Source organism: Thalassophryne amazonica, chromosome 12 (genome assembly GCF_902500255.1).
Source record: "Thalassophryne amazonica chromosome 12, fThaAma1.1, whole genome shotgun sequence".
NCBI classification, from domain to species: Eukaryota; Metazoa; Chordata; class Actinopteri; order Batrachoidiformes; family Batrachoididae; genus Thalassophryne; species Thalassophryne amazonica.
This window is the reverse complement of record NC_047114.1, coordinates 20,007,671-20,035,631: the sequence shown is the minus strand read 5'-3', so window position 1 is coordinate 20,035,631 and position 27,961 is coordinate 20,007,671. Positions and strand designations below refer to the sequence as shown.

The 27,961-nt window shown below is 39.6% G+C and overlaps 2 protein-coding genes across 2 annotated transcripts in view; both read left to right on the top strand.

Annotated features, from left to right (window-relative positions):
- The first annotated feature begins 8,944 nt into the window (after window positions 1-8,944).
- LOC117521165 (scavenger receptor cysteine-rich type 1 protein M130-like) lies at window positions 8,945-18,450 on the top strand. Its single transcript, XM_034182518.1, has 3 exons — window positions 8,945-9,275; window positions 17,746-18,051; window positions 18,134-18,450. Exons 1-3 carry the CDS (start codon window positions 8,945-8,947, stop codon window positions 18,448-18,450), a joined length of 954 nt encoding a protein of 317 aa, XP_034038409.1.
- A 1,887-nt stretch (window positions 18,451-20,337) lies between these two features.
- The window catches only part of LOC117521164 (antigen WC1.1-like), a 28,133-nt gene continuing 20,509 nt past the window's right edge, over window positions 20,338-27,961 (top strand). The window contains exons 1-2 of the mRNA XM_034182517.1: window positions 20,338-20,387; window positions 23,693-23,799. Of these exons, the coding sequence (XP_034038408.1) occupies window positions 20,338-20,387; window positions 23,693-23,799 (157 nt within the window). The remainder of the gene's footprint in view (window positions 20,388-23,692; window positions 23,800-27,961) is intronic.

Genomic DNA, 27,961 nt, shown 5'->3' with positions numbered 1-27,961 from the left:
TTTACTTGAAGGTACCATCATAATTGTGACATGACACTGTCATAACTGTTACATGACAGTCATGAACGTGTCATGAACATTATGTCAATGTCATAAATGTTTATGACTGCTGTCATAAATATTTTGTCATGACAAGTTGACATTTTTTGGATTGTCTTGATTATGACAACTTGCAATTACTAGATAATATCTTTGACATGACAACTTGACATTAAATTTGTTTGGGATGTACTTATTATAACAACTTGACATTAACAAAATATAAATGTATTTGTGTCTTTATGGCAAGCTGACATAATGACTATTAGATAGCTCTTTATAATAACTACACCGTATTTAGCGTTAATTAAGCATGAACAAACACATAATGAATTAGTAACAAATAATTAACTAAGAATGACTCATACTTAATAAGTAATTAACTAATACATTTAATTAATGCTTTACTTCTAATGAATAGTCTCCTGCATTATGTGTTCTATACTTAATAAACCATGAACAAACTATTTGTAAGTGCAGGTATGTATACTACACCATGAGTTAGACATGTATTAATTTTAGGAAGTGTCTGAATAAATGATTTACCAATTGTGCAATGCATGTAGAATTCACACAGTTGCTAATATGGAGCAGCACAAGGCGGCAGAGCCGCGGAGCTTCGGGAGGATGATGACAAATGAGTGCGAGCATGTTCTTGCAGTCCATCCAACTCATCCAGCAAACCGGAAGTACGCGTTTGTCACCGCAAATAGGAAGTTCATACAGGAAGTACACAGGAAGTACACAAGAAGAATTATGGGAGAGACCAAGGCTTTTTCCCAGAAATGCGTAGAAACTGTGTTACGTCATCTTGCCGGACATAAGCGAAAGGCTGGCATAGGAATACACTAAGTGAGCCACATTGCCACTGTAACTCTATAGCTTTGGTCAACAAAGTAGTTCGGAAAAATTAATAAGCCAGTTTTGAGTTTCTCAGTGTGAATGCGCGGTGAAATAGCTTACACTTCTGGTTCACAAGTCAGTGCATACAAACTCGCAGCCAACACTGGTTTGAAGACCGTGTTTTTAAAGTAACATAACAGCTTAAAGAACTGAAAGGAATTACACTGTGGACATAAAACGTTATGAAAACATTTCTAAAGTCAGTAGTTGTACCACGTAGGCCCCATTCCATGACAAGCCACTTCCAGAGTTGGTAAACAAAGTAGGAAAATTATCAGGCTATTAATGAGCTGTTCATGTAGTAATTAAAAGGCAAGGGAATGATAATGAAACTACCATCTGGACCTACATTCAGGTTATTAATGTTTTCTTATTTTATCTGAAAATCAAATATAAAGCCCTGTTCGTGAGATTTCAGCTAGATTCCTGGGATATTTCAACATTGAGAAGACGTATGTGACACATGAATAGATTACTATCTAATGGATCAGCTTCTTAAAAAGTGCTCAGTGGTAATTAGTCATTTATTATCAAATTTGTAAATTAGGCATAAATAATATATTGTTGTGATATTGATTACAGATCTTGAAAAAAAAGAATCAAATTTATATATATATCGAAATAATATGTTAGTAATTTGTTACTTATTCATAATGGCTCTAATGAACTTTTTACATTTAGAATTATTGTGAACTGTTACTAATTTGTTGCTTATTTATAATTAGAGGTTCTGTAATGAATATTTCTACAAGTATCTAGTTTCATTGAATTAAAACGTTATTTTATGAGCTTGTCATTAAATATCTCTCAGTATATTTATAATTGCAATTTAATACATGTTATACATCTTGTCAGTGTCACATAAGTCAGGAGAATTATCAGAATTATCATCTGTTGTTGTGTAAACATCACTTTTTTAAATGAAATCATCAACCCCTGAAGAAAATTATTAAAATAACATTGCCCAATTGAGTCTTCAATTTTTACAGTATTTCAATGTATCAAATTTAATATTTTTTAACTGAGAAAAACACTGCTCGGTCAAAGGCTTTGCCTTCATTATATTAGCCAGTTAAGTCTTTGTGAACTTTTCTGAAGTGAAGACTATTTCCCAAGGACAACCCCTGGCGCATGCACCGATTGGATGCTCTCCGTCTCGCTTTTATGACGTCATCAACAGAGGACGTTACACCGTGCTGCAGTCACAGCAATTATGTCTTAAAATTTTAAATATGTCAGTCAGTTTAAGATCTCTGTTTACAGTGCAGTGTGCATTTGCAATAACAGAGTATCCAGAGGAAGGACAGCTGATTAAAGACTTGAAGTCTAATGCACAGAAAAATCACCAGTGTAAAACTAACACTGAAAATGAACATATGGTCCTACTCTGGTCAGCGTGGGGCCATATGATCATTGTCAGTGTTAATTTAACTGGTGATTTTACCGTGTGGAAAGCTACTGCCTTTTAAGATAAAGTAATGACAGATTATAATGTTGACTGTTCATTGGTTTCAGAAAGTATTTCAGAGTTGTATTTATGATAGAAACATTTGCACTAAGATATTGTTGCCATTGAAAAGTATTTCAGAGTTATGTTTACAAGTATTTGCACTGATAAAATATTTTTGTTTATTTTTATTTTCTGTTTTTAAGTAGCCTACACAAGTTTTGCAACTGCGTGGCTAAGTTTTAATGGCACATTTTTTGCACTTTTTTTTCTTTTATAACATATGTAAAAGTGTGTACATATGTACATTGTTTTCATTTCTGTATAGTTTTGCAAATACTACTTACTTCTGTTTTGATGTCTTGTAGCTTTACTGAAACGAAATGGATATTTTGCCGGATACGGCAAACATGCACCTAGTGCTTCCGGATCTCCTCGCTGATTGGCTAGTTCAAATTATGTCATCAGAGTTTATTTCAACATGGCGGCACCTTCGGCATTGAATGTTGGTGCTATTCTTTCTTCTTTTAATGTGGTTTTGGGTGCCATAAAGTCGTTTGAATCGGAACAGAAAGTAACCTACTAGTGGAGGGATTCTTGGACGCTAAAACCAGCTCAAAAACGTGGCATAGCCGTGCCCAAAATTATTTCTACTACCCCTTTTGGGTGCTAAAAAATCTTTTAATGCCGTTTTGATGCCATAAAGTCCGAGGGATTCTATGCCGTTTTCGGTGCCATAAAGTGGTTTGAATCGGAACAGAAAATCACCTACTGGCAGAGGGATTCTCATACGCTTAAAACAGTTCAAAAATGTGGCCTAGCCGTGCCCAAAAGTATTTCAACCGGCCATTTTGGATGCCATAAAGTCGTTTGAATCGGAACAGAAAATCACCAACTGGCGGAGGGATTCGATGCCATTGTGGGTGTCATCGCTAAAAGCAGCTCAAAAACGTGACATAGCTGTGCCGGAAATTATTTCCACTGTGTGGCGAAAATTATTTCCACCGCTGTGGAAATCATTTTTGCAGTCTTTGTAATTTTCTGTGTATGGCGGCGATGATAAACAACTTTTTTTTTTATTGGGCGTAAGTGGCCTCATTTTGCATAGCTAACATGATAAAACATTCAAAATGCCATGGTAAACAGAAATAATCTCTTAGATTTGTGATTTCCAAAACCTGCAAATTCAAGACAGAAAAAAAAACAAAAATATAGAAGTCCACGTCGGCACGTGTGTTTATCCTGTTTTTTCTCTGTCAGTGTCATGTCTGCAAAACCTTCGATCAGTCCACCCTGAAAATAGTAAATGGTAAAATATGACAATTTTCAACAATGAAAATCACCAATATTGAGCTACTATCATGAATGTAAAATAAGGAGATCTTAAACTCTTATTGCCTTTAAGTTCCTGCCCAACTGCGGCCATTCCATAAAGTCCATCGTGCATAAATTTAGACGGCCGGCAAAACAGAGCATTATGCTGGTGCCGCATATGGCGAAATATCGTCTAGTTCAACTTTGCTGAGGGCGCCGCCATGCTGCAATAAACTCTACGATGACATAATTTGAACGAGCCAATCAGCGAGGAGATCCGGTCAAATAGCGCTAGGTGCGTGTTTGCTGTATCTGGCAAAATATCCATTGTCTTACTTAAACTAATTTTGGTCTGATTTATGCACTGAAAAGAGATTTATGACATTTTAGGGTTTTGTCTACCTTAACAAATACTTTATAAAGCATAAATAGTCTTCACTTTCATAGTGTTCACAAAAACGTAGTTGTAATTGCCTGAATTAGTAATGCATTGCAGAACTGAGTTGTCATTAACATATCACAACGTATAAACGGACTGTCATGACTCCATTATGACAATGTAAAGAAGTTATTCTTTGACCCAAAGTAAAGTGGTAGCTTTTTGATTTGTCATTAACATATCATGACGTATAAACTGACTGTCATGACACCATTCTGATAATGTAATAAAGATATTTTTTGACCTCAAGTAAAGTGGCAGCATTTTGATTTGTCATTAACATATGATGAAGTATCAACTGACTGTCATGAGTCATGACACAGTTCGGGCAGTGAAATGGAGATATTCAGATTTGTCTATAACCTTGCGCATGGAATTATAATATTCATTATATCAACTTGCGATGAACACAAAGTAACTCATGGCATAATAGTGCATACATAGTTCACTTACAAATAGTTTGTTCATTGTTTATTATGTTTGAAAAACAATGAGTAAACACATAATGAATGGGACTATTCATGAGAAGTAGAGCATGAATTAAATGTATTAGTTCCTTATTAAGTAGGCTGGAGAGGTGGCTTTAAGTGGTTAATGTCCTTGGTTTAAGTGTGAAAAGTTCCCAGTTCAAACCCCACCTCTGCCACATTTCTCCATGTAATATGGAGTTGTGTCAATAAGGGTATCTAGTGTGAAATGTGCCAAGTGAACATGCAGATGTACATCGGATTTGCTGTGACGATGTGAGTGCAAATCATGAAGCAGCCAAAGGGACTTCTTAATGACTTAAGTATGACTCATTCCTAATTGTTTGTGATGAATTCATTACATATTTATTCATGCTTAATTAAGGCTAAATAATCCCCTTTCACATTGGCGTATTTGTAGACCTGCGTATTGCGGGGTTGTGTTTCATTTAAATAAGCCCGCAATGCACGCATACTCAGCCTTTTTCCGTGTTCATTGATCTGCTTGCAGCTACGTGTGTTCACTTTTTAATGTCTGCACACAGTCGTATGTACTTTGCCGCTATTATTTAAAACCAGTTCACTCCTGCCGGCTGTGCCAAACACATCATTGTGCTTGGAAACAGTGGACTGTATCATGAGGTTTTTACTGTTGCATTACTGCCACGTAAGTAGCCAAAGTTGCTATTTCCTGCATCTGTGGACATGCGCTCTGTTCTCCACTGCACGGTGTGGTGCACGTCAGAAACACAGAAAACGTCAGAAATTTTTATTAATTTTTGTCTTGATGGATCATTTTTATTATGTACAGATGGTGCTGAGTCTGGCTGTAGTAAAGGCTGCTGTCAATGAAGCGCGGTGACTCTTTAAACTTTTAAACCTCCGGTTGCTCCGATCAGGTCCGCTGATTTGATCAGACCTGATCAATTAGGACATCTGATGATTGCACTGACATGCAGCAACGGCACTTTTATTTTAAAGAGTCACAGCTCTTTCAGGTTTGATCAGACCTGATCAATCAGGGCGTTTGATCACACTGACATGCAGCGATGAGGCTTTTATTTTAAAGTCACAGCGCATATTGTTTGATCAGAGAGAGAGAGAGAGAGAGAGAGCAAGCGAGTGAGCGAGCGACCTGCTGTTTCTGGATTTCTGAGTTGAGGTTTGATTCCCTGTTCTGAGCACACACAGGCGCTGTGGGCTGTGTGATCATGTTCTCAGCTGATTCCTGTGCTGAGCAGACCTGCTTAAAACTGTGTCCAGTGCTCCACGCCAAAGAAAATTAAACATGGTTAATTTCTTCCATCGTATGCGCGTAGCCCTCAACATACTGCTGCGTAGGGAGAAAAAACTTGACGCAGAGCTGCTAAAAGTGGGCAGAGAGCTGCTCAACTGAACGTAGACAATACGCTACAATGAGCAGCTCTACGAATATGCCAATGTGAAAGGGGCTTAAGGTGTTGTCATGATAAAGTGCTACCTAATAATCATTATGTCAACTTGCTATCAACACAAAAATAGATGCATATTTTGTTAATGTGAAGTTGTCACGACAAAGACAACTTCTGGTGATGTCACTTTCATTAATGTCAGGTTGTCATAATAAGGACATCCCAAACAAATTTAATGTCAAGTTGTCATGACAAAGACAAGTTCTGGTATTGTCACTTTGATTAATAGTCCGGCGGCTAAGAGACAAATTTTAGGGGAATCATGCACTTTTTTACAAAAGCGCCAAAACTTTATCAGAGGTACTTTATAGTATCCTGAAGTATATAAGATCAGGAGACATTGAATCCATAAACGTTTACACTCTAAAAACTTGGGTTTAAGAGAATAACCATTTTCAGCCTTCTACAGCATATAATTCATGACAAACTCTTATCCAAATGTCTAAGTTTATAATATAAACTTGAAGGTTATGAAAAATGTATTAAGGTTAAGTAGGGATGCTTCAAATGTACTTCAGTGTGCTTACACTCTTAGAAAAAGCGTTAATCTAGGGAAAGCGACTAAATATTGTATAACTCATTGTGAATATCAATATACCTATGCAATATAGCTGTTTGAGAGCATAGGACAAAGGAAAGGTGCTACTCATGCACTCTAACATATTTACACTCTAAAATAACAACAGTGTTTGAACGGAAAGAAATGCTTTTTTATTAATTACAAGGAATCAATTTTGTTTTTATGGCCATAACCATTTAGTTTACAATTTAAAAAACACTCAGTTTACCTTATGCTATATCTTCCATAACATAAAATCATGACTCTATATTTAATTTACTTAAAGTGACTGAAAGCTGTTTACATGCATAGAAAAAGAAAGTATGCTACAAATGCACTTAAACATAGTTTACACTCTTAAAAAATAATGGTAAATTAATGTTACAATTTAAGAACACTGTAGATCTATAACAGTTACTTCTATAATTTAGATTCTGCATGACTATTTATGTTCAAATCCAGTAACACAAAAACTGTAGCACACTACTAGAAAGAGTAAACATTTAAACATCTTCACCACCATCATTATGCTGTTTTGTTGCAGTTTTCAATAAACTGTAGTCATCAGGACAATGGCACCCTATAAAGGTGGTGAACAGGACTTGACCTGACAGGAAACAGCTGGAGGACACTGTCTGTCCATCTCTCTGCAAAGACATCCAGCTCTAAATGTGCTTTGAAAGTGTTTGTGTGTACAGCAGCAGGTACAGGGTTCATCCTGATATAACGTCTTCTCTCTGTCCAATTTTGTTTTTCTCTCTCTCACTAAAATGTCTTTTGAATAATTTTTTTCTTGATGACACATCACACTGTCCCCCAGTGACAGTGCTAACTGATCATAAAGGCATTTGTGTCTTGCAGAGCTAACATCAATCATCCCAAGAGAAAGTTTGCGCTTCGCATCACTTTTTATTGATTCAGATCGATTTTCATCAACAATCCCAATTCCAGTGACATTGGGACATTGTGTAAAATGTAAATAAAACAGAATACAATGATTTGCAAATCCTCTTCAAACTATATTCAACTGAATACACCACAAAGACAAGATATTTAATGTTACGTTATTGATTTTGTGCAAATATTTGCTCATTTTGAAATGGATGCCTGCAACACATTTCAAAAAAGCTGGGACAGTGGTATGTTTACCACTGTGTTACATCACCTTTCCTACTAACAACACTCAATAAGTGTTTGGGAACTGAGGACACTCATGACTGGGTATAAAATGAGAATCCCAAAAAGTCTCAGCCATTCACAAGCAAAGATGGGGCAAGGATCACCACTTTCTGAACAACTGCATGAAAAAAAGTCCAACAGTTTCAGAACAATGTTTCTTAATGTTCAATTGCAAGGAATTTAGGCATTCCATCATCTACTGTCCATAATAGAAGAATCTGGAGAACTTTCTTTATGTATGCAGCAAGACTGAAAATCAACACTGAATGCCCGTGACCTTCAATCATTCTTGCTTGATGTAAGACTTCAGTTGTTTAACAGTCCTGGGTCTCAGTTGTTGTATTTTGCACTTCATAATGCGCCACACATTTTCAATGGGTGACAGATCTGGACTGCTGGCAGGCCAGTCGAGTACCCGCACTCTTTTACTACGAAGCCACGCTGTTGTAACACGTGCAGAATGTAGCTTGGCATTGCCTGGCTGAAATAAGCAGGGACATTCCTGAAAAAGATGTTGCTTGGATGGCAGCATGTGTTGCTCCAAAACTTGGATGTACCTTTCAGCATTGATGGTGCCATCACAGATGTGTAAGTTGCCCATGCCATGGGAACTAACACACCACCATACCATCACAGATGCTGGCTTTTGAACATTGCGCTGGTAACAATCTGGATGGTCTTTTTCCTGTTTTGTCCAGAGGACCCGACGTCCATGATTTCCAAAAACAATTTGAAACGTGGACTCATCAGACCACAGCACACTTTTCCACTTTGTGTCTGTCCATTTCAAATGAGCTCAGGCCCAGAGAAGGCGGCGGCGTTTCTGGATGTTGTTGATGTATGACTTTCACTTTGCATCGTAGAGTTTTAACATGCACTTGTAGATGTAGCGACAAACTGTGTTAACTGACAATGGTTTTCTGAAATGTTCCTGAGCCCATACGGTAAGATCCTTTACACAATGATGTTGGTTTTTAATGCAGCGCCGCCTGAGGGATCGAAGGCCACAGGCATTCGGTGTTGGTTTTATGTGTAGAAAGTTTTCTGGATTTTCTGAATCTTCTGATTATATTATGAACTGTAGATGATGGAATCCCTAAATTCCTTTCAATTGAATGTTGAGAAACATTGCTCTTAATTGATGACATGAGGGAGCGTCGCCCCCAAACGCCCCCTCATGGCGCCGGGTCTGGGTCCAGTCTGTGTTCAGGCAGACTGGAGGTGAAGTTGAACCAGTCCTGGTCCTCAGTGTGTGAAGATGACTTTGACCAGCAGGATGCAGAGGTGGTCTGCAGGGAGCTGGGCTGTGGACCTCCTACAGTCCTCCAAGGGGTGTTATATGGAGAAATAGAGGCTTCAACATGGACCAAACTGTTCCAGTGTGGAGGAAATGAGTCTGGTCTTTTGGCCTGTGAAAGCTCAGGCTCAGGCCGAAACTCCTGCTCACCTCATAAAGCTGTTGGACTCACCTGCTCAGGTAGAAGAGGAGCTGCAGCTTTGATTCACTTTCTAATTAAACTCACTTTACTTCTTTAACTAACAACTCTGCCTGTGTTCAAAGCCTGTCAGGTTGGTAGGAGGAACAAGTGGATGTGCTGGTATAGTGGAGGTTATAGTGGAGTTCTTGCCATGCTGCGAGAGCTCAGTAACATTGAAAACTGCATGAGATGCTCTGATCGGGCTGCACTTTAGCTGCTGCACACAGACAACACCATTAACATCGCAACATAAAACTATTTTTATATTGTGCCTAAAACTCTCGTGAATATATTCTCTGGGTTTATAGACGTTGTTACTGCGTTTGTTTTATGTAAACATGTGAGAATCACAGGCTGTCTCTCTGTTATTTTCAATGGGAGCTGCTGTGAGCTACACTCACTTCCTGATCATGTCGTTCTGGAGGAAAGTGAAGTTTGCGCTTTAACGTCTTGATTATTGTTCTTTACAACACTGTTTGTCCTCTTTGTTCCAGACTAATATATATAACATGTCTGAAATTCGGTTTGCATTTATTAAATTCCACGCAGATTAAACGTAGCAGACACGGATTATTTGTTAGAATTGTTTTAGCAACTTTTCAAGGTATCATGTATGCAGTCTCTTATTAACATGATGAAAAGCATAAAAATACATTTTTGTAGCATAATATTAATTTACAATTGCTGGGGGCGAAGCGTCTCCCCGTCGTGAGGATGACAATTTAGGTCCATCCATCCATCCATCCATCCATTTTCTTCCGCTTTATCAGGAGTCGGGTCACGGGGGCAACAGCTCAAGCAAAGCCGCCCAGACCTCCCGATCCACACACACCTCAACCAGCTCCTCCGGGGGAACCCCAAGGCGTTTCCAAGCCAGCCGAGAGATGTAGTCCCTCCAGTGTGTCCTGGGTCTTCCCCGGGCCTCCTCCCAATGGGACGTGCGTGGAACACCTATCCAGCGAGGCGTCCAGGGGGCATCCAGAAAAGATGCCCGAGCCACCTCAGCTGACTCCTTTCGATGTGGAGGAGCAGCGGCTCGACTCCGAGCTCCTCCCGAGTGACCGAGCTCCCCACCCTATCTCTAAGGGAGCGCCCAGCCACCCTGCAGAGGAAACTCATCTTGGCCGCTTGTACTCGCAATCTCGTTCTTTCGGTCATGAGCCAAATCTCATGACCATAGGTGAGGATCAGAACATAGATCGATTGGTAAATTGAGAGCTTTGCCCTCCTACTCAGCTCTATCTTCACCACGACGGTCTGATACAGCGACCGCATCACTGCAGATGCTGCACCGATCCGTCTATCGATCTCACGCGCCATCCGTCCTTCACTCGTGAACAAGACCCCGAAATACTTAAACTCCTCCACTTGAGGCAAGGACACTCCACCGACCTGAAGAGGGCAAAGCACCTTTTTCCGGTTGAGAACCATGGCCTCGGATTTGGAGGTGCTGATTTTCATCCCGATTTTTTTTTCACGACAATTTAGGTCATATTATGAAATTAATTTTGAATGAAAGGAAAACGTGTGCATGTCTTATTAATTTGAGGGCTCAATTAAAAGCAAACGTGTGCATGAATTATCACGGCCAGGAAAATTTTCGCACGTTTTATTAATTTGAGACCACATTTTATTAATTTGTGGGCTCAATTAAAGGAAAACGTGCGCGCAAATTATCATGGCCAGAAAAAAAATCACTTTAAGTGACCTCTCCCGGGTTCCATAGGGCCCAGCTTCAGGACCAATACTACCATGAACACTACTAGCCAGTAGATGGCAGTAGAGACCTTGAAAACGTGCCAAAACAAAATTTCAGATAATCCGTGTCTGCTACATTTAAGATGCGTGGAATTTAATAAACACAGACACAATAACAACGTCTATAAGCCCAGAGAATATTTTCATGAGAGTTTTAGGCACTAGAGTTTAATGCTGTTGTCCGTAGAGCCTGATCAGAGTGTTTCAAATGCTTTTCTCATGTCGTGAACGTACTGAGATTACCCTATCCTGCCCATAATGCACTGCTGGGCACAGCATATATCCACACTAAAACCTTAAAAATTAGCGCATTACTTTAAAACTAAAACATATACGAGTTCTACTAGAAACTACCTTTTTATTTTTTTCAAAAACTATATGGATTTGAATCACGTGCGATTACATCAGCCAACCTTGAACCCTCGTGCGCATGCGTGAGTTTTTTCACGCCTGTTGGTTGCGTCATTCGCCTGTGGGCAGGCTTTGAGTGAGGAGTGGTCCACCCCTCTCGTCGGATTTCTTTTGTCTGGGAACTTCCTGAGAGACTGCTGCTTTGCTTGATCAAACTTTTTTCAGGTCCTGTGAGGCACATCGAAGTGGACACCATTCGACAAATTCAGCTGGTTTTCGGTGAAAATGTTAACGGCTGATGAGAGATTATGGAGTGTTGCTGTCGCTTTAAGGACTTCCCATGGAGCGGGACGTCGCACAGCGCTCCCAGGCGCCGTTGTCAGCCTGTTTCGAGCTGAAAACCTCCAAATTTAAGCCTCTGTTGACCCAGGATGTCGTGAGAGAACAGAGAACTTTCAGAAGAGGTCGGGATCAGCAGTTTATCTGGACATTTCACTGTTAAAGGAGATTTTTTAATGAAAGACGTGCGGACGGATTGGCGCGTCGGCAGGCACCTGATGTGGCGTGCCGCCACAGGAAAAACACCTCCGTTTTGATAACCATTTGTAAAAACCAGGCAGCTTTTGATGGCTTTCAGTTGAGTGAGTATCTGAGAAATTGTTTAACAGCTGGACATGTTCCAACTTGTCCTTAAGGCTTCCAACAGAGGTGTTTTTCATTACGTTCATTACGCAGGACAAAACCACCTCGGTGTTGGTCTCACAGGACGGCTTAAAGGTGGATTTAAGATGGATTCCGGTTGCTTTCCAGTCGTGTGGATATCCGATTGTGATTGTGCATGAGCTGGACATGCCAGAACATGTCCTGTGAGGCTTCACAGTGCATTGAGATTCATCACTGGTTGTAGCCGCCTCACACACAACTGAGTTGTATGCCAAAGCTGGCATGCCCTCTTTGATTGGTAGTCGATCTATATATTTATTGGATGGTGCTGATTTACAAGACTCTTACAGGAGACCACAGTCTCTTTTGAACCCTCTGTGATATTGCAGGATTTGACTATTACTTACAAGGACCTCCATTTAATATATACAGAGCATAACTTCACACGGATAAATGGTGTACTGTTTAGTTTTCCGCTGCAATCATCGAAGTAATTGCGAAAAGATTTTTTTCTTTTTGAGGTTCCTCGTGGAGAAGAAAAGACAAAGCGAGCAGGAGATGTTGTGTCAGTAAGTGATAGCCTACACAACTAACCAGAGTAGCTCCATTCTCTCACCTGCAAAACCGCCTAGACACATTTGAGCTCTGGATCATAAACAAACCGCAAACCGTGTCCACTTTCCCACCGTATCGCCACTTTTTCCTGTGCATTTTCTCTTTGTTTGCATGTTATTTGACCAAAAGCCCACTGAAAATGACGTGGTTGGTCCCCCAGAAGTTGACAAATTACGTTATATATGTCATATTTTACACCTTTCGCGCCTGCCCCTAAACAAGACTGTGGTCTCCTATTGGACTAGTTCTGACCTAATTATTCAGTTTACATCAGAGATTGGAAAGCCGTTATGCTCTGCATTCGAACGATATGTTAAGTTTCCATTTACCTCGTGTCCACAGTGTTAGTTTTTCTGCTCCTTCTGATTGGAATGTCCCCAGTCTGAACTGGAATTGTCTGGGTTAACTTCTTTGAATACCTTCCACTGTTTTAAGAGAACGCAAATGGAATTATTTTGCACAGTGCCTGTGTCTTTCAATTCTAATCTGTTTTTTTCCCCACACATTGTTACAACTCACAATGACCAAGAAAACTGTATTTTATTTCTTATTAATATTCTCTTGTTGATTTTAATCTGTCTATTATGACGAGTGCTGCTGCCTTTCTTGGTCAGGTCACCCGTGTAAAAGAGGTCTCGATCTGAATGGGATATTACCTGGTTGAATAAAGGTTATTATTATTATTATCATTATTATTATTATTGTTATTCTTATTATTACTGTAAGTCAAATGACATGTACTCATAAGAGAGAAGAAGGAAATAAAAGAGGGAAAAGCTTCCAACCTTACCACACACATCCACTGACATCTTGTTAGCTGCAATTTGCTCACATCAATGTTGCAAGCCAACGTACAGTTCCACATGTCTCGAGAGTCATCACGAGTTAACACACCTCGAGTTGCAATGACAGAATATTTAATAATCGGCACTTGTACCATTTTCCTCACATGCCACCATTTTTTATTGGCCTCTCCTTGATCTTTCTCTTGTCCTCTTGCCCAGCCCCTCCCCATTTTTTGTCTTCAGTTGGTTCCATGACATTTATTATGAGTTCCATTGTACAACCCCTGGCAAAAATTATGGAATTACCAGCCTCTGAGGATGTTCATTCAGTTGTTTAATTTTGTAGAAAAAAAAGCAGATCACAGACATGACACAAAACTAAAGTCATTTCAAATGGCAACTTTCTGGCTTTAAGAAACACTATAAGAAAAAGGAAAAATAATTGTGGCAGTCAGTAACGGTTACTTTTTTGGACCAAGCAGAGGGAAAAAATATGGAATCACTCAGTTCTGAGGAAAAAATTATGGAATCATGAAAAACAAAAGAACGCTCCAACACATCACTAGTATTTTGTTGCACCACCTCTGGCTTTTATAACAGCTTGTAGTCTCTGAGGCATGGACTTAATGAGTGACAAACAGTACTCTTCATCAGTCTGGCTCCAACTTTCTCTGATTGCTGTTGCCAGATCAGCTTTACAGGTTGGAGCCTTGTCATGGACCATTTTCTTCAACTTCCACCAAAGATTTTCAATTGGATTAAGATCCGGACTATTTGCAGGCCATGACATTGACCCTATGTGTCTTTTTGCAACGAATGTTTTCACAGTTTTTGCTCTATGGCAAGATGCATTATCATCTTGAAAAATGATTTCATCATCCCCAAACATCCTTTCAACTGATGGGATAAGAAAAGTGTCCAAAATATCAACGTAAACTTGTGCATTTATTGATGATGGAATGACAGCCATCTCCCCAGTGCCTTTACCTGACATGCAGCCCCATATCATCAATGACTGTGGAAATTTACATGTTCTCTTCAGGCAGTCATCTTTATAAATCTCATTGGAATGGCACCAAACAAAAGTTCCAGCATCATCACCTTGCCAAATGCAGATTCGAGATTCATCACTGAATATGACTTTCATCCAGTCATCCACAGTCCACGATTGCTTTTCCTTAGCCCATTGTAACCTTTTTTTTTCTGTTTAGGTGTTAATGATGGCTTTCGTTTAGCTTTTCTGTATGTAAATCCCATTTTCTTTAGGCTGTTTCTTACAGTTCGGTCACAGACGTTGACTCCAGTTTCCTCCCATTCGTTCCTCATTTGTTTTGTTGTGCATTTTCGATTTTTGAGACATAATTGCTTTAAGTTTTCTGTCTTGACGCTTTGATGTCTTCCTTGGTCTACCAGTATGTTTGCCTTTAACAACCTTCCCATGTTGTTTGTATTTGGTTCAGAGTTTAGACACAGCTGACTGTGAACAACCAACATCTTTTGCAACATTGCGTGATGATTTACCCTCTTTTAAGAGTTTGATAATCCTCTCCTTTGTTTCAATTGACATCTCTCGTGTTGGAGCCATGATTAATGTCAGTCCACTTGGTGCAACAGCTCTCCAAGGTGTGATCACTCCTTTTTAGATGCAGACTAACGAGCAGATCTGATTTGATGCAGGTGTTAGTTTTGGGGATGAAAATTTACAGGGTGATTCCATAATTTATTCCTCAGAATTGAATGAGTCCATATTTTTTCCCCTCTGCTTGGTCTAAAAAAGTAACCGTTACTGACTGCCACAATTATTTTTCCTGATTTCTTATAGTGTTTCTTAAAGCCAGAAAGTTACCATTTGAAATTACTTTAGTTTTGTGTCATGTCTGTGATCTGCTTTTTTTCTACAAAATTAAACAACTGAATGAACATCCTCCGAGGCCGGTGATTCCATAATTATTGCAGGGGTTGTATAGGTGACGTTACTACCGTGCATTTTTGTGCCATATATTTTAAGCTATTGCACGACTCCATTAGCTTTTCATAAAAATGTTTCCAAGATATAAGGAAGCTCATCCACCAGATGAAGTGTTTGCAGGGACATATTAATCAGCTGTGGAGGCTTTGTTGGGTGAAGAATTGGATAAATTATTTTTGCTGGATTTAAGAAAGCAGATTTGAGCTTCAGTCACTGCTGAGCTTCTCTGAGCAGAGGCTGTTTTGTTTCCACACATTTTGCACCATTGTACACCACAAACACTTTTGACACAGCAACATTGCTTAGTTTAAAAGCACTGTCGCTTTGTCGTTTGTTTGTGTGACAGATGATTTGAACATCTTAACAGTGCTCATTCTTCTAACACACAAACACACCCCAAAAAAAAAAAAAAAAAAAAATACAAATCCAGTACGGTGTAATCCGTCTGGAGGCATTTGCAGTATTCACTGGGATGTCACACGGTGAAGTAGAACCGCTGTCTCATGAAGAGTTCGACAAATTTCTCTCAATTTTTCACTGGACTGAGGGAAGCAGACAGCAGTCTGTACTGGATTGTATTGTTTTAAACTGTCTGACTGTTTTTGCAACTTGACCGAGAACAATTTTAGACTGGATTAGATAATATTCTTTTCTCTTGTCTATAAATTAATAAAATATCAAATGACAAGGATCTATTTTATGCATTATACAAAAGAACATAATGAATGTTTTTTTTTTTCATTCCTGCAATGGAAAGAATATTTCATTCAGCGAAAGATGAATTGAATGAAATATTCTTTCCTTTGCACTCATAAGCATTCATTATTTGTATACCATGTCAAGAGGCATCAGCTGAGTTGAATGGTATGTTCCATCTTTCTACACATGTAAATATTCTTACCAGTGTAGTCATAAATATTCGTCATTTGTATTCTGTGACTATGAATTGAAAAACTGGGTCCAGTCCAATTTATGTGTTCTGCTTCACCGGTCACAGCTAATGGTGGAGTTGCACAGAGAATTTTTTTTTATTACAGTAAAATGTATCAGATCAAGGCTAAAGTCTCCCATGAGACATCTGGCAAAATGGGGGTGTAATTTCCTGTCTTAAAGGGCACCACAGTCTTGTTTGAACCCTGCTTAATATCATGGGATTTGACCACTTATGGGGACCTCCACTCCCGTTGTACAATATATACACATCATAACGTCACATGGAAAAATGCTGTACTGTTTTTTTTTTAGTTTTTTTTTTTTTTTAGCTGCAATCACAGAAGCAGTCACAAAAAGTATTGTGTGTGTGTGTGTGTGTGTTTTTCCCCAGAAGCATAGAAATAATGTCATGTGTCATACATGCCAAAGCTCCAGTCAAAACAACTGCATTGCTCTAATTAGAACAATGGGGACATGTGCAATATAGCTGGCTTAAAAGTTTATTTTTATAGCCTGATAAATTAGGTTATCTGACTTTGTTACTGTTCCTCTGTTTTATCTGTGCATTATACTGCTTTTTGATCTGCTGTGTACAGATATTTTCTTTTACTGATTAATTTATATTGTCTTTGCGTGTCTTTCTTGTCTTTTTTTTCTTTTTTGGTATTTGTTGTATGGGTGTACATATATGTGTATATAGCAACTGGTGAAGTGGCGGGGGGGGGGGGGGGGCGTATAAGCTTTTGCTTCAGCCTTCACCCTTTCTGCCGCACAAAACTGGGAAATTGTTTGAGTTTTTGTTTTCTTTTGTTTTCTTTTGTTTTATTATTATGAGAGATTCTTTTGTTAAGTATGTGTGTGTGTGTGTGTGCACCAAATAAAATTCATTCATTCATTCATACTGGACATGTGCAATATGGGACGAAGATAATGTGGAATCAGTGCAACATGAGATATGTCTGTTTGGGACAGTGCGATATGAGACGTATGTCTGACTGGAATGGTGTAATTTAGAGGTTTCTGTGCTCACCTCATCCCCCCTCCCCCAAAATCTCCTGATGTTCTTAGTATATACTGAGGTGTGTGGGTGGGTGTGGATGTGGGTTGATGTGAGGGTGTGTGTGGGTAAGTTAGGTGTGAGTGCGAGCATTATTTTTGAGGATGCACAAGCAAATTTCGTTGTGCTGTTCTGTTGTGCACTGACAAGAAAGTTGATTCTGATTCTGATATTTTACCTCTTTGGTGCCCAGCCTCAAATGAGACTGCGGTGCCGAATTGTCAGAAAATCTTTCTTTGTTTCACTTCATCATCAACCTGTGTAAAAAAAAACACTTAGAGTAAAATAACATTAAAGGTGATTTATATCAGATTGTTTCTGTGTGTCTGTGTGTCCAGAATCTGTCAGACTGGTTCGTGGGTCCAGTCTGTGTTCAGGCAGACTGGAGGTGAAGCTGAACCAGTCCTGGTCCTCAGTGTGTGAAGATGACTTTGACCAGCAGGATGCACAGGTGGTCTGCAGGGAGCTGGGCTGTGGGCATCCTTCAGTCCTCCAGGGGGCGCTCTATGAAGAAACAGAGTCTCCAAAGTGGACCAAAGAGTTCCTGTGTGGAGGAAATGAGTCTGGTCTTTTGGCCTGTGGAAGCTCAGGTTCAGACAGAAACTCCTGCTCACCTGGTAAAGCTGTTGAACTCACCTGCTCAGGTAGAAGAGCAGCTGCAGCTTTGATTAAGCTTCTTATCAAACTCACTTTACTTCTTTTACTAACAACTCTGTCTGTGTTCAGAGCCTGTCAGGTTGGTGGGAGGAGCAAGTGGATGTGCTGGTATAGTGGAGGTTAAAATCCAGGAGGAATGGAGACCAGTGGTGGATTATGGCTGGACCCTGAAGACAGCAGGTGTTGTGTGTCGACATCTGGACTGTGGCTCTGCTGTTTATACAGAAATCAGAGATGTTTCCTCAGACAGACCTGTGTGGAGGATCAGTTCTATGTGTATTGAGTCTGGATCTGCACTGAGGGAATGTGAGACATCTTCCACTTTTTCTTCCTCCAGCCAACAGATCATCTGTTCAGGTGAGTCCATCAATAACTTCATAAAGTAAATCACTTGCAAAAGCTTCTCCAATCCAATGTGTAAAAGTTTAGAAAGCCCAAGTAATTTAACACTCCTGATATGAGCTTTTAGTAAATTATGATGTTATTTACCAGTAGGTCGTGTACTTTATTTTCGATACAAAATTACCATTTTTAGAAGTGATAGTGGACAGCTGGGTAGCATGGTGACTTAGTGGTTATCCCTGTTGCATCACAGCAAGAAGGTCATGGGATCGATTCCCACCTTTGGCCTTTCTGTGTGGAGTTTGCATGTTGTCCCCATTTTTGCATCGGTTTTTGGAAAATGACCATTCAGTAGACATTCTTGTGGATGGCTTAAACTCAGTGCTCACAACCACACTTGACATGATTGCTCCACCTGTATTAAAACAACTCCCAAATGCAATCGCCTTGGTTCAGTGATTACTTACATATTCTCCAGCATAAGACTAGAGGTTAGGGTGCCACTCAATATTATGGCCAACATTTTTTTTCAACTTTTTCCAGGTCCCACCCTCTAAATTCCTTTTATGAAGCATATTAACTGCTACAAGTTTCATTTAGATACTTATTTAAATAAATAGATATTTTTAGTGACAGCTCAAAGAACTGAAGTGTTTCCTATATCACATAACATAATTGAGGTCAAATGATCAGTCTGGCTATGAAAGTGGATGAGATGTTCATAGCGTCATCTCTCATTCCAGTTAAGGGTGATATCATTCATGTCATTGAGCAAAAACTGACAGCGTTTCATCCCAGAAATGATTACCGTGACCTTCTGTACTTGTCACTGCTGTTTCTTGAAGCTGACTGCAGTGGTGATTTACACGTTCAGGCTCCTGGGGCATTCCATCCATCAGCAAAGCTCATGTACAGTCTAAAAATATATATCTTTCGTTCCCAGTTCCGACTGATTGCATGTGAACTCTCGTCTCTTGGCCATTTCAACAAATTTGTGATAAAGGTCGACCTCATATCTTGGTTCACATGCATATGTGCGTCATCTGCTCCACAAAATAACCTGCAGCCTCTGCATGAGCTGAACACCTACACGAGGACAAATGAAGCTGCTGCTAAAGTTGCAGTAAAGTCATTCTCTGGACAGTGGATTTCTGGCACTGCACATTATGACATTTTCAGTCATTTTTATGTTAATCTGTTTTTGTTCAAAAATCACTCAAGTTCTAAAGTAACTGTCAGCAGCTACTAGTCTTCATTTTAAGTATTTCTACAATATTCTTATGTTTATGTTAAAACAACTGTTATTTATCATATCAATTTGCTGTACTGTTTTTTTTTTTTTTTTTTAGCTGCAATCACAGAAGCAGTCGCAAAAAGTATTGTGTGTGTGTGTGTGTGTGTTTTTCCCCAGAAGCATAGAAATTATGTCATGTGTCATACATGCCAAAGCTCCAGTCAAAACAACTGCATTGCTCTAATTAGAACAATGGGGACATGTGCAATATAGCTGGCTTATAAGACTTTATAAAAACAATATAATTTATTTTTATAGCCTGATAAATTAGGTTATCTGACTTTGTTACTGTTCCTCTGTTTTATCTGTGCATTATACTGCTGTTTGTTCTGCTGTGGACAGATATTTTCTTTTACTGATTAATCTATATTGTCTCTGTGTGTCTTTATTGTCTTTTTTTTTTTTTTTTGGTATTTGTTGCATGGGTGTACATATATGGTGTGTATAGCAACTGCTGAAGTGGCGGGGGGTGGGGGGGTGGCGTTTATAAGCTTTTGCTTCAGCCTTCACCCTTTCGGCCGCACAAAACTGGGAAATTGTTTGAGTTTTCTTTTGTTTTGTATTATGAGAGATTCTTTTGTTAAGTATGTGTGTGTGTGTGCACCTAATAAAATTCATTCATTCATTCATATGGGACATGTGTTACAGTTTGGACTACCAGTCAAAGAGTCGAGCCCCAGAATGCAGGTCAGTAGGATTCAAAGATAGTTTCAAAAGTACAGGAGTTTATTCTTCCACAATTACAAAAAACAGGTCCAACAAAAATACACTGTAACACACTCAGAGTGAGGCAACCAAGAACTGAAGGAGTGGGAAGGCACAAACCAAAATACATGCTACTACCCAAACTCTGGATGAGGAGAAAATCAAAAAGCCAAGACAAAAGGTGCAATTCACAAAAACCAGAATACTCACAACAAACCATGAACTGAAGCAAAATGGAAGCCCAACAAGAACCAAACAGAAGTGACTTAAATACTCAAGCTTAATGACACACAGATCTGTAAGTAATTAGGAGCAGGAACAAGTACTAACAAAAAGAACCACAAGGGGGCAGCAAATACTGTACTGAGAAATCAACAACAGACTGAGCATAACAAGATAAAGATCCTACATAAATAAAAAACATGATTAATCCTTTTCAAACAGAGACACAGAATGAGCCAACTAACAAATAAAAAAATCAAAATCAGAAAACACAGAAAAGTGTAAAACACAAAATGTACAAGACAACAAATGCAAATACAACACTGGACTGTGAGTAACACTAAATGAACAAAACAACAAATTCAAATAACTAAAATAAGAAAACACTGGGGTAATATCGCAGGGACATGGAGGAATCACAGACAGAGACACGCCCACATACCCACAACAGAAAATACTCGACAAAGCAAAAGAGAAATACTGAAGGGTTTCGCCACCCAAGACGCACACACGAAACAGAGAGGCAAGACACATGAACACACAGACATTATGCACATTGATCCGACACAGAACAACCAACACATGTAGGAAGTGCCTGTGCACGAATGCCAAACTCACACAGAAGGACAGAGGCGTAACAACCAAATCTGAGACAGGGGAGACAAAGATGGACATGGCAAATGAGCCACAAACAACAGGTGCATGAAAGACCAGGAAACCAGACAGATGAAGGAAGACGCAGGGGTGAGATACAAAGGATGTAATAATTCAACACACCAAATGACAACAGGCAGCGAAAAACCATACATAACAACGTGCAATTTGGGACGAAGTAATGTGGGATCAGTGCAATATCAAATCAAAATCAAATCAAATCAATTTTATTTATATAGCGCCAAATCACAACAAACAGTTGCCCCAAGGTGCTTTATATTGTAAGGCAAAGCCATACAATAATTATGGAAAAAAACCCCAACGGTCAAACGACCCCCTGTGAGCAAGCACTTGGCGACAAGTGGGAAGGAAAAACTCCCTTTTAACAGGGAAGAAACCTCCAGCAGAACCAGGCTCAGGGAGGGGCAGTCTTCTGCTGGGACTGGTAGGGGCTGAGGGAGAGCACCAGGAAAAATACATGCTGTGGAGGGTGAGCAGAGATCAATCACTAATGATTAAATGGCAGAGTGGTGCATACAGAGCAAAAAGAGAAAGAAACACTCAGTGCATCATGGGAACCCCCCCAGCAGTCTAAGTCTATAGCAGCATAACTAAGGATGGTTCACGGGTCACCCGATCCAGCCCTAACTCTAAGCTTAGCAAAAAGGAAAAGTTTTCAAGCCTAATCTTAAAAGTAGAGAGGGATGTCTGTCTACCTGATCTGAATTGGGAGCGGGTTCCACAGGAGAGGAGCCTGAAAGCTGAAGGCTCTGCCTCCCATTCTACTCTTAAAAACCGTAGAAACTACAAGTAAGCCTGCAGTCTGAGAGCGAAGCGCTCTTTTGGGGTGATATGGTACTATGAGGTCCCTAAGATAAGATGGGACCTGATTATTCAAAACCTTATAAGTAAGAAGAAGAATTTTAAATTCTATTCTAGAATTAACAGGAAGCCAATGAAGAGAGGCCAATATGGGTGAAATATGCTCTCTCCTTCTAGTCCCCGTCAGTACTCTAGCTACAGCATTTTGAATTAACTGAAGGCTTTTCAGGGAACTTTTAGGACAACCTGATAACAATGAATTACAATAGTCCAGCCTAGAAGAAATAAATGCATGAATTAGTTTTTCAGCATCATTCTGAGACAAGACCTTTCTAATTTTAGAGATATTGCGCAAATGCAAAAAAGCAGTCCTACATATTTGCTTAATATGCACATTGAAGGACATATCCTGATCAAAAATGACTCCAAGATTTCTCACAGTATTACTAGAGGTCAGGGTAATGCCATCCAGAGTAAGGATCTGGTTAGTCACCATGTTTCTAAGATTTGTGGGGCCAAGTACAATAACTTCAGTTTTATCTGAGTTTAAAAGCAGGAAATTAGAGGTCATCCATGTCTTTATGTCTATAAGACAATCCTGCAGTTTAGCTAAGCATGTATAAAGTGAATAAAATTGGTCCTAGCACAGAACCTTGTGGAACTCCATAATTAACCTTAGTCTGTGAGGAAGATTCCCCATTTACATGAACAAATTGTAATCTATTAGATAAATATGATTCAAACCACCGCAGCGCAGTGCCTTTAATACCTATGGCATACTCTAATCTCTGTAATAAAATTTTATGGTCAACAGTATCAAAAGCAGCACTGAGGTCTAACAAGACAAGCACAGAGATGAGTCCACTGTCTGAGGCCAAAATAAGATCATTTGTAACCTTCACTAATGCTGTTTCTGTACTATGATGAATTCTAAAACCTGACTGAAACTCTTCAAATAGACCATTCCTCTGCAGATGATCAGTTAGCTGTTTTACAACTACCCTTTCAAGAATTTTTGAGAGAAAAGGAAGGTTGGAGATTGGCCTATAATTAGCTAAGATAGCTGGGTCAAGTGATGGCTTTTTAAGTAATGGTTTAATTACTGCCACCTTAAAAGCCTGTGGTACATAGCCAACTAATAAAGATAGATTGATCATATTTAAGATCAATGCATTAATTAATGGTAGGGCTTCCTTGAGCAGCCTGGTAGGAATGGGGTCTAATAGACATGTTGATGGTTTGGAGGAAGTAACTAATGAAAATAACTCAGACAGAACAATCTGAGAGAAAGAGTCTAACCAAATACCGGCATCACTGAAAGCAGCCAAAGATAACAATACGTCTTTGGGATGGTTATGAGTAATTTTTTCTCTAATAGTTAAAATTTTATTAGCAAAGAAAGTCATGAAGTCATTACTAGTTAAAGTTAAAGGAATACTCGGCTCAATAGAGCTCTGACTCTTTGTCAGCCTGGCTACAGTGCTGAAAAGACACCTGGGGTTGTTCTTATTTTCTTCAATAAGTGATGAGTAGTAAGATGTCCTAGCTTTTCGGAGGGATCAGAGAATCAGAGATGTTTCCTCAGACAGACCTGTGTGGAGGATCAGATCTCAGTGTATTGAGTCTGGATCTGCACTGAGGGAATGTGAGACATCTTCAGTTTTTTCTTCCTTCAGCCATCACATCACCTGTTCAGGTGAGTCCATCAGTGACATCATGAAGTAAATCACTTGAAAAATCTTCTCAAGTCCAATGTGCAAAAGTTTGGAAAGGCCAAGTAATTTAACACTCCTGATATGGGCTCTTAGTAAATTAGGCCCATTTTGATGTCATGTACCAGTCGGTCACATACTTTATCACTGATACAAATTTAGTATTTTATAAATGATAGTGAATATAATAATAATAATGATAATAATAATAATGATGATAGTGGGCAGCACACTCGCTTTGTGGTTCACACTGTTGCCTCACACAAGGTGGTCATGGGATCGATTCCCACCTGTGGCCCTTCTGTGTGGAGTTTGCATGTTCTCCTTGTGTTTGCACTCCAGCTTCCTCCACATCCAAAGACATGCAGGTTAGGTGAATTGGAAACTTTAAATTGTCCGCAGGTGTGTGTGTGTGGGTGTGAATATGTTTGTCTGTCTATAGTGTCCCTGCGACAGAGCAGTTTGAAGATGAAGTGAGTGAGCAATGATCAATAATTATTCCAAAGTGACTTAAATTTTTCAACATGTAAGCTGACGCAGATCTCTCATCAAACTACGTGTTTAATTTTTCACCAGTGCACCACAGCTGTTGAAATGTAAATATTAGTGGTGGACGTGACTGGGTTATAATGATAATTTGGACAAAGTGCTGCCAGCTGCTACTGACAAGAAGCAATTTATTTCCCTCTGCAATTTATTTTAAAAATGGGCTATAAAAAATGTAAAATTTTGGAGCTGAATATTCAGTTTTGCAGCTCCATTTATTTACTGACCCCTCACTCTTGACTCGTTGTTTGTTCGTTTTTGTTGTTTGTTTTTTGGTGTTTTTGTTGTTTACTATTCTTTAGTTATCAAAATAGATAAAATTGACACTCCAAATTTCAAAAGAAATATAACTAAGCAATCAATGACCAATCGTAGAATAGTGAATAGTGAAATAGTGAACTAGCTGGTGTAAGATGTCCCCCTGCTGATTGTCCATTTCACTGTCATCTGTTGTTGTTCAAACTCAGTGACACTCATTTAAATTTTTGCAGTCCTCTTTTGACGTAGTGCAGCGTCGTCTGGAGAAATTCAAACTTATCTTGAATGCAGACAAATCAAAATATGTTTTTCTCACAATCACTATATTTTCCTTGGAGAGCATACCATTAATTAAAACTGTTCAAGGTATATCTCCAACTAGTCAGCAGCTACAAGTATTTGGCATCACCTACTGACATGGAGCTTTTTAAATCATTTTAAACACTTAATCTCTAAATTAAGGGTGTGAAGCGAGGGCTTTCCATGTAGAAATAAGTTGTGTTTCCCCTGAAGTACCCGGAAGCTCTTGATAACTGCTACTGTCCTGCCATTGCTGGACTACAGCGCTGTCCTATATATATATATATAATATATATATATATATATATATATATATATATATATGTGTGTGTGATGTGTGTGTGTGTGTGTGATGTGTGTGTGTGTGTTTCAACTATTGTCTACAGTCTCTGACCTCACTTTATCACTGTGCATTGAGATTCATCACTGGTTGTAGCCTCCTCACACACAACTGTGAGTTGTATGCCAAAGCTGGCATGCCCTCTTTGATTGGTAGTCGATCTATATATTTATTGGATGATGCTGGTTTACAAGACTCTTATAGGAGACCACAGTCTCTTTTGACCCCTCCGTGATATTGCAGGATTTGACTACTTACAAGGACCTCCATTTAATATATACAGAGCATAACTTCACATGGATAAATGGTGTACTGTTTAGTTTTCCACTGCAATCACTGCATCAATTGCGAAAAGGTTTTTCTTTTTGAGGTTTCCTTAGTGAGAAGAAAAGACAAAGCGAGTGGGAGACGTTGTGTCAGTAAGTGATAGCCTACACAACTAACCAGAGTAGCTCCTTTCTCTCACCTGCAAAACTGCTTCGACACGTTTGAGCTCCGGATCATAAACAAACCGCAAGACGTCCATTTTCCCATCGCATCATCACTTTTTCTTTGCATTTTCTCTTTGTTTACGTGTTATTTGCCCAAAAAAACCATTGAAATGTTGTGGTTGGTCCCCAGAAGTTTAGAATTACGTTATATGCATCATATTTTACGCCTTTCGCGCCTGCCCCCAAACGAGACTGTGGTCTCCTATTGGACTGGTTCTGACCTATTTGTTCAATTTGCTTCAGAGATTGGAAAGCCGTTATGCTCTGCATTTGAACAACATGTTAATTTCTGTGTACCTCGTGTCCACAGTGAAATGGGAAAGAAAGCTTTTAGTTTTTCTGCTCCTTCTTATTGGAATGTCCCCCAGTCTGAACTGGAATTGTCTGGGTTAACTTCTTTGAATGTCTTCCAATGTTTTAAGAGATTGCAAAGGGAATTTTTTGCACAGTGCCTGTGTGTTTCAATTCTAATCTGTTTTTTTCTCCACACATTGTTACTACTCACAATGACCAAGAAAATTGTATTTTATTTGTTATTAATATTCTCTCGCTGATTTTAACCTTTCTATTATGACGAGTGCTGCTGCCTTTCTTGGTCAGGTCACCCGTGTAAAAGAGATGTTGATCTGAATGGGATATTATCTGGTCGAATAAATGTTATTATTATTATTATTATTATTACTGTAAGTCAAATGACATGTACTCATAAGTGAGAAGAAGGAAATTAAAGAGGGAAAAGCTTCCAACCTTAATGCACACATCCACTGACATCTTGTTAGCTGCAATTTGCTCACATCAATGTTGCAAGCCAACGTACAGTTCCACATGTCTCAAGAGTCATCATGAGTTAACACAACTCTCGTTGCAATGACAGAATATTTAATAATAGGCACTTGTACCATTTTCCTCACATGCCAATATTTTTTATTGGCCTCTTCTTGATCTTCCTCTTGTTTCTTCTTGTCCTCTTGCCCAGCCCCTCCCCATTTTTTGTCTTTAATTGGTTCCATGACATTTATTATGAGTTCCATTGTATAGGTGACGTTACTACCGTGCATTTTTGTGCCATATATTTTAAGCTATTGCACGACTCCATTAGCTTTTCATAAAAATGTTTCCAAGATATAAGGAAACTCATCCAGCGGCTGAAGTGTTTGCAGGGACATATTAAGCAGCTGTGGACGCTTTGTTGGGTGAAGAATTGGATAAATTATTTTTGCTGGATTTAAGAAAGCAGATTTGAGCTTCAATTCTAATTCAATTTGAGATTTTTTTTTTTTTTTTTTTTTTGCCAGCTTGCACTCGGCCGAGACGGACGCACTTTTCTCTTCTCCCTCCCTCCTTATCTTTCCTGCTTCTGTGGCGTGTTGTCTGTGAGGCTGCAGCTTTGCTCTTCTGGAAAATGACAAAAATGGATCTGTTAAAGTGGTCTTTGAACGCAATTGACACTATTTTTTCTACAAGACATTCGGGGGCGGAGGACCCGACCTGTCCTGCCGGGACGCATGTGATGGGTTACGTGATGGACTCGTGGAGGAGATGGCAGGTCATGTGTCTTTACATGCTTTCTGTGGAGGACGTCGAAGATGTGTACATATTCGGCTTGGTGGTGACCGGCTTTCTGATGTGTGGAGCGGGCACTATGCTGGTTTACTGGAAAATCAAGAAAGTGGAAGCAGCTTTGATTGGTCCTTCCAGGCTGCCCTACATGATTGATTCGATTGGGAAGGCAGTGGCTGCGCAGTCCGCGGGGGTTAACCGCGCGTTGGAAAACATCTCGAGCAGAATTGCAGCCCTGGAAACCCGCTCTGACCGTCTGTGAAGACCACATTCTACATTCAGATGCATTGAGAGCCACTCTGTTCTCAGAACTGTGGAATCTTTCAGGCGTCTGCTAATCTGGCTATTCATTTGGCTTCCCCAAATACAGCTGCACTTCAAGGTCGCTGTGATAAACCTCCTCAGAAGATCAACACTTAGCCTTGCTTCCTGGTCTTCCCCCCTCCCCTCAGCTTCTCCAGCTCTGACGTTGACTATGTTTCAGCTCAGGACTGCTCAGGACTGCGCAGGGGCTGCCCCCTCCCCCTCCAGATTGTCGGACAAGGCCGTTGACGGCGCCAAACAGGCTGCCTCCGGAGTGTTTCTGATAAGTGGACCTTTTCAAATCTCGGATGTCGTCCTGTGTCCTTGTTTTGTCTGTGTGATTATTGT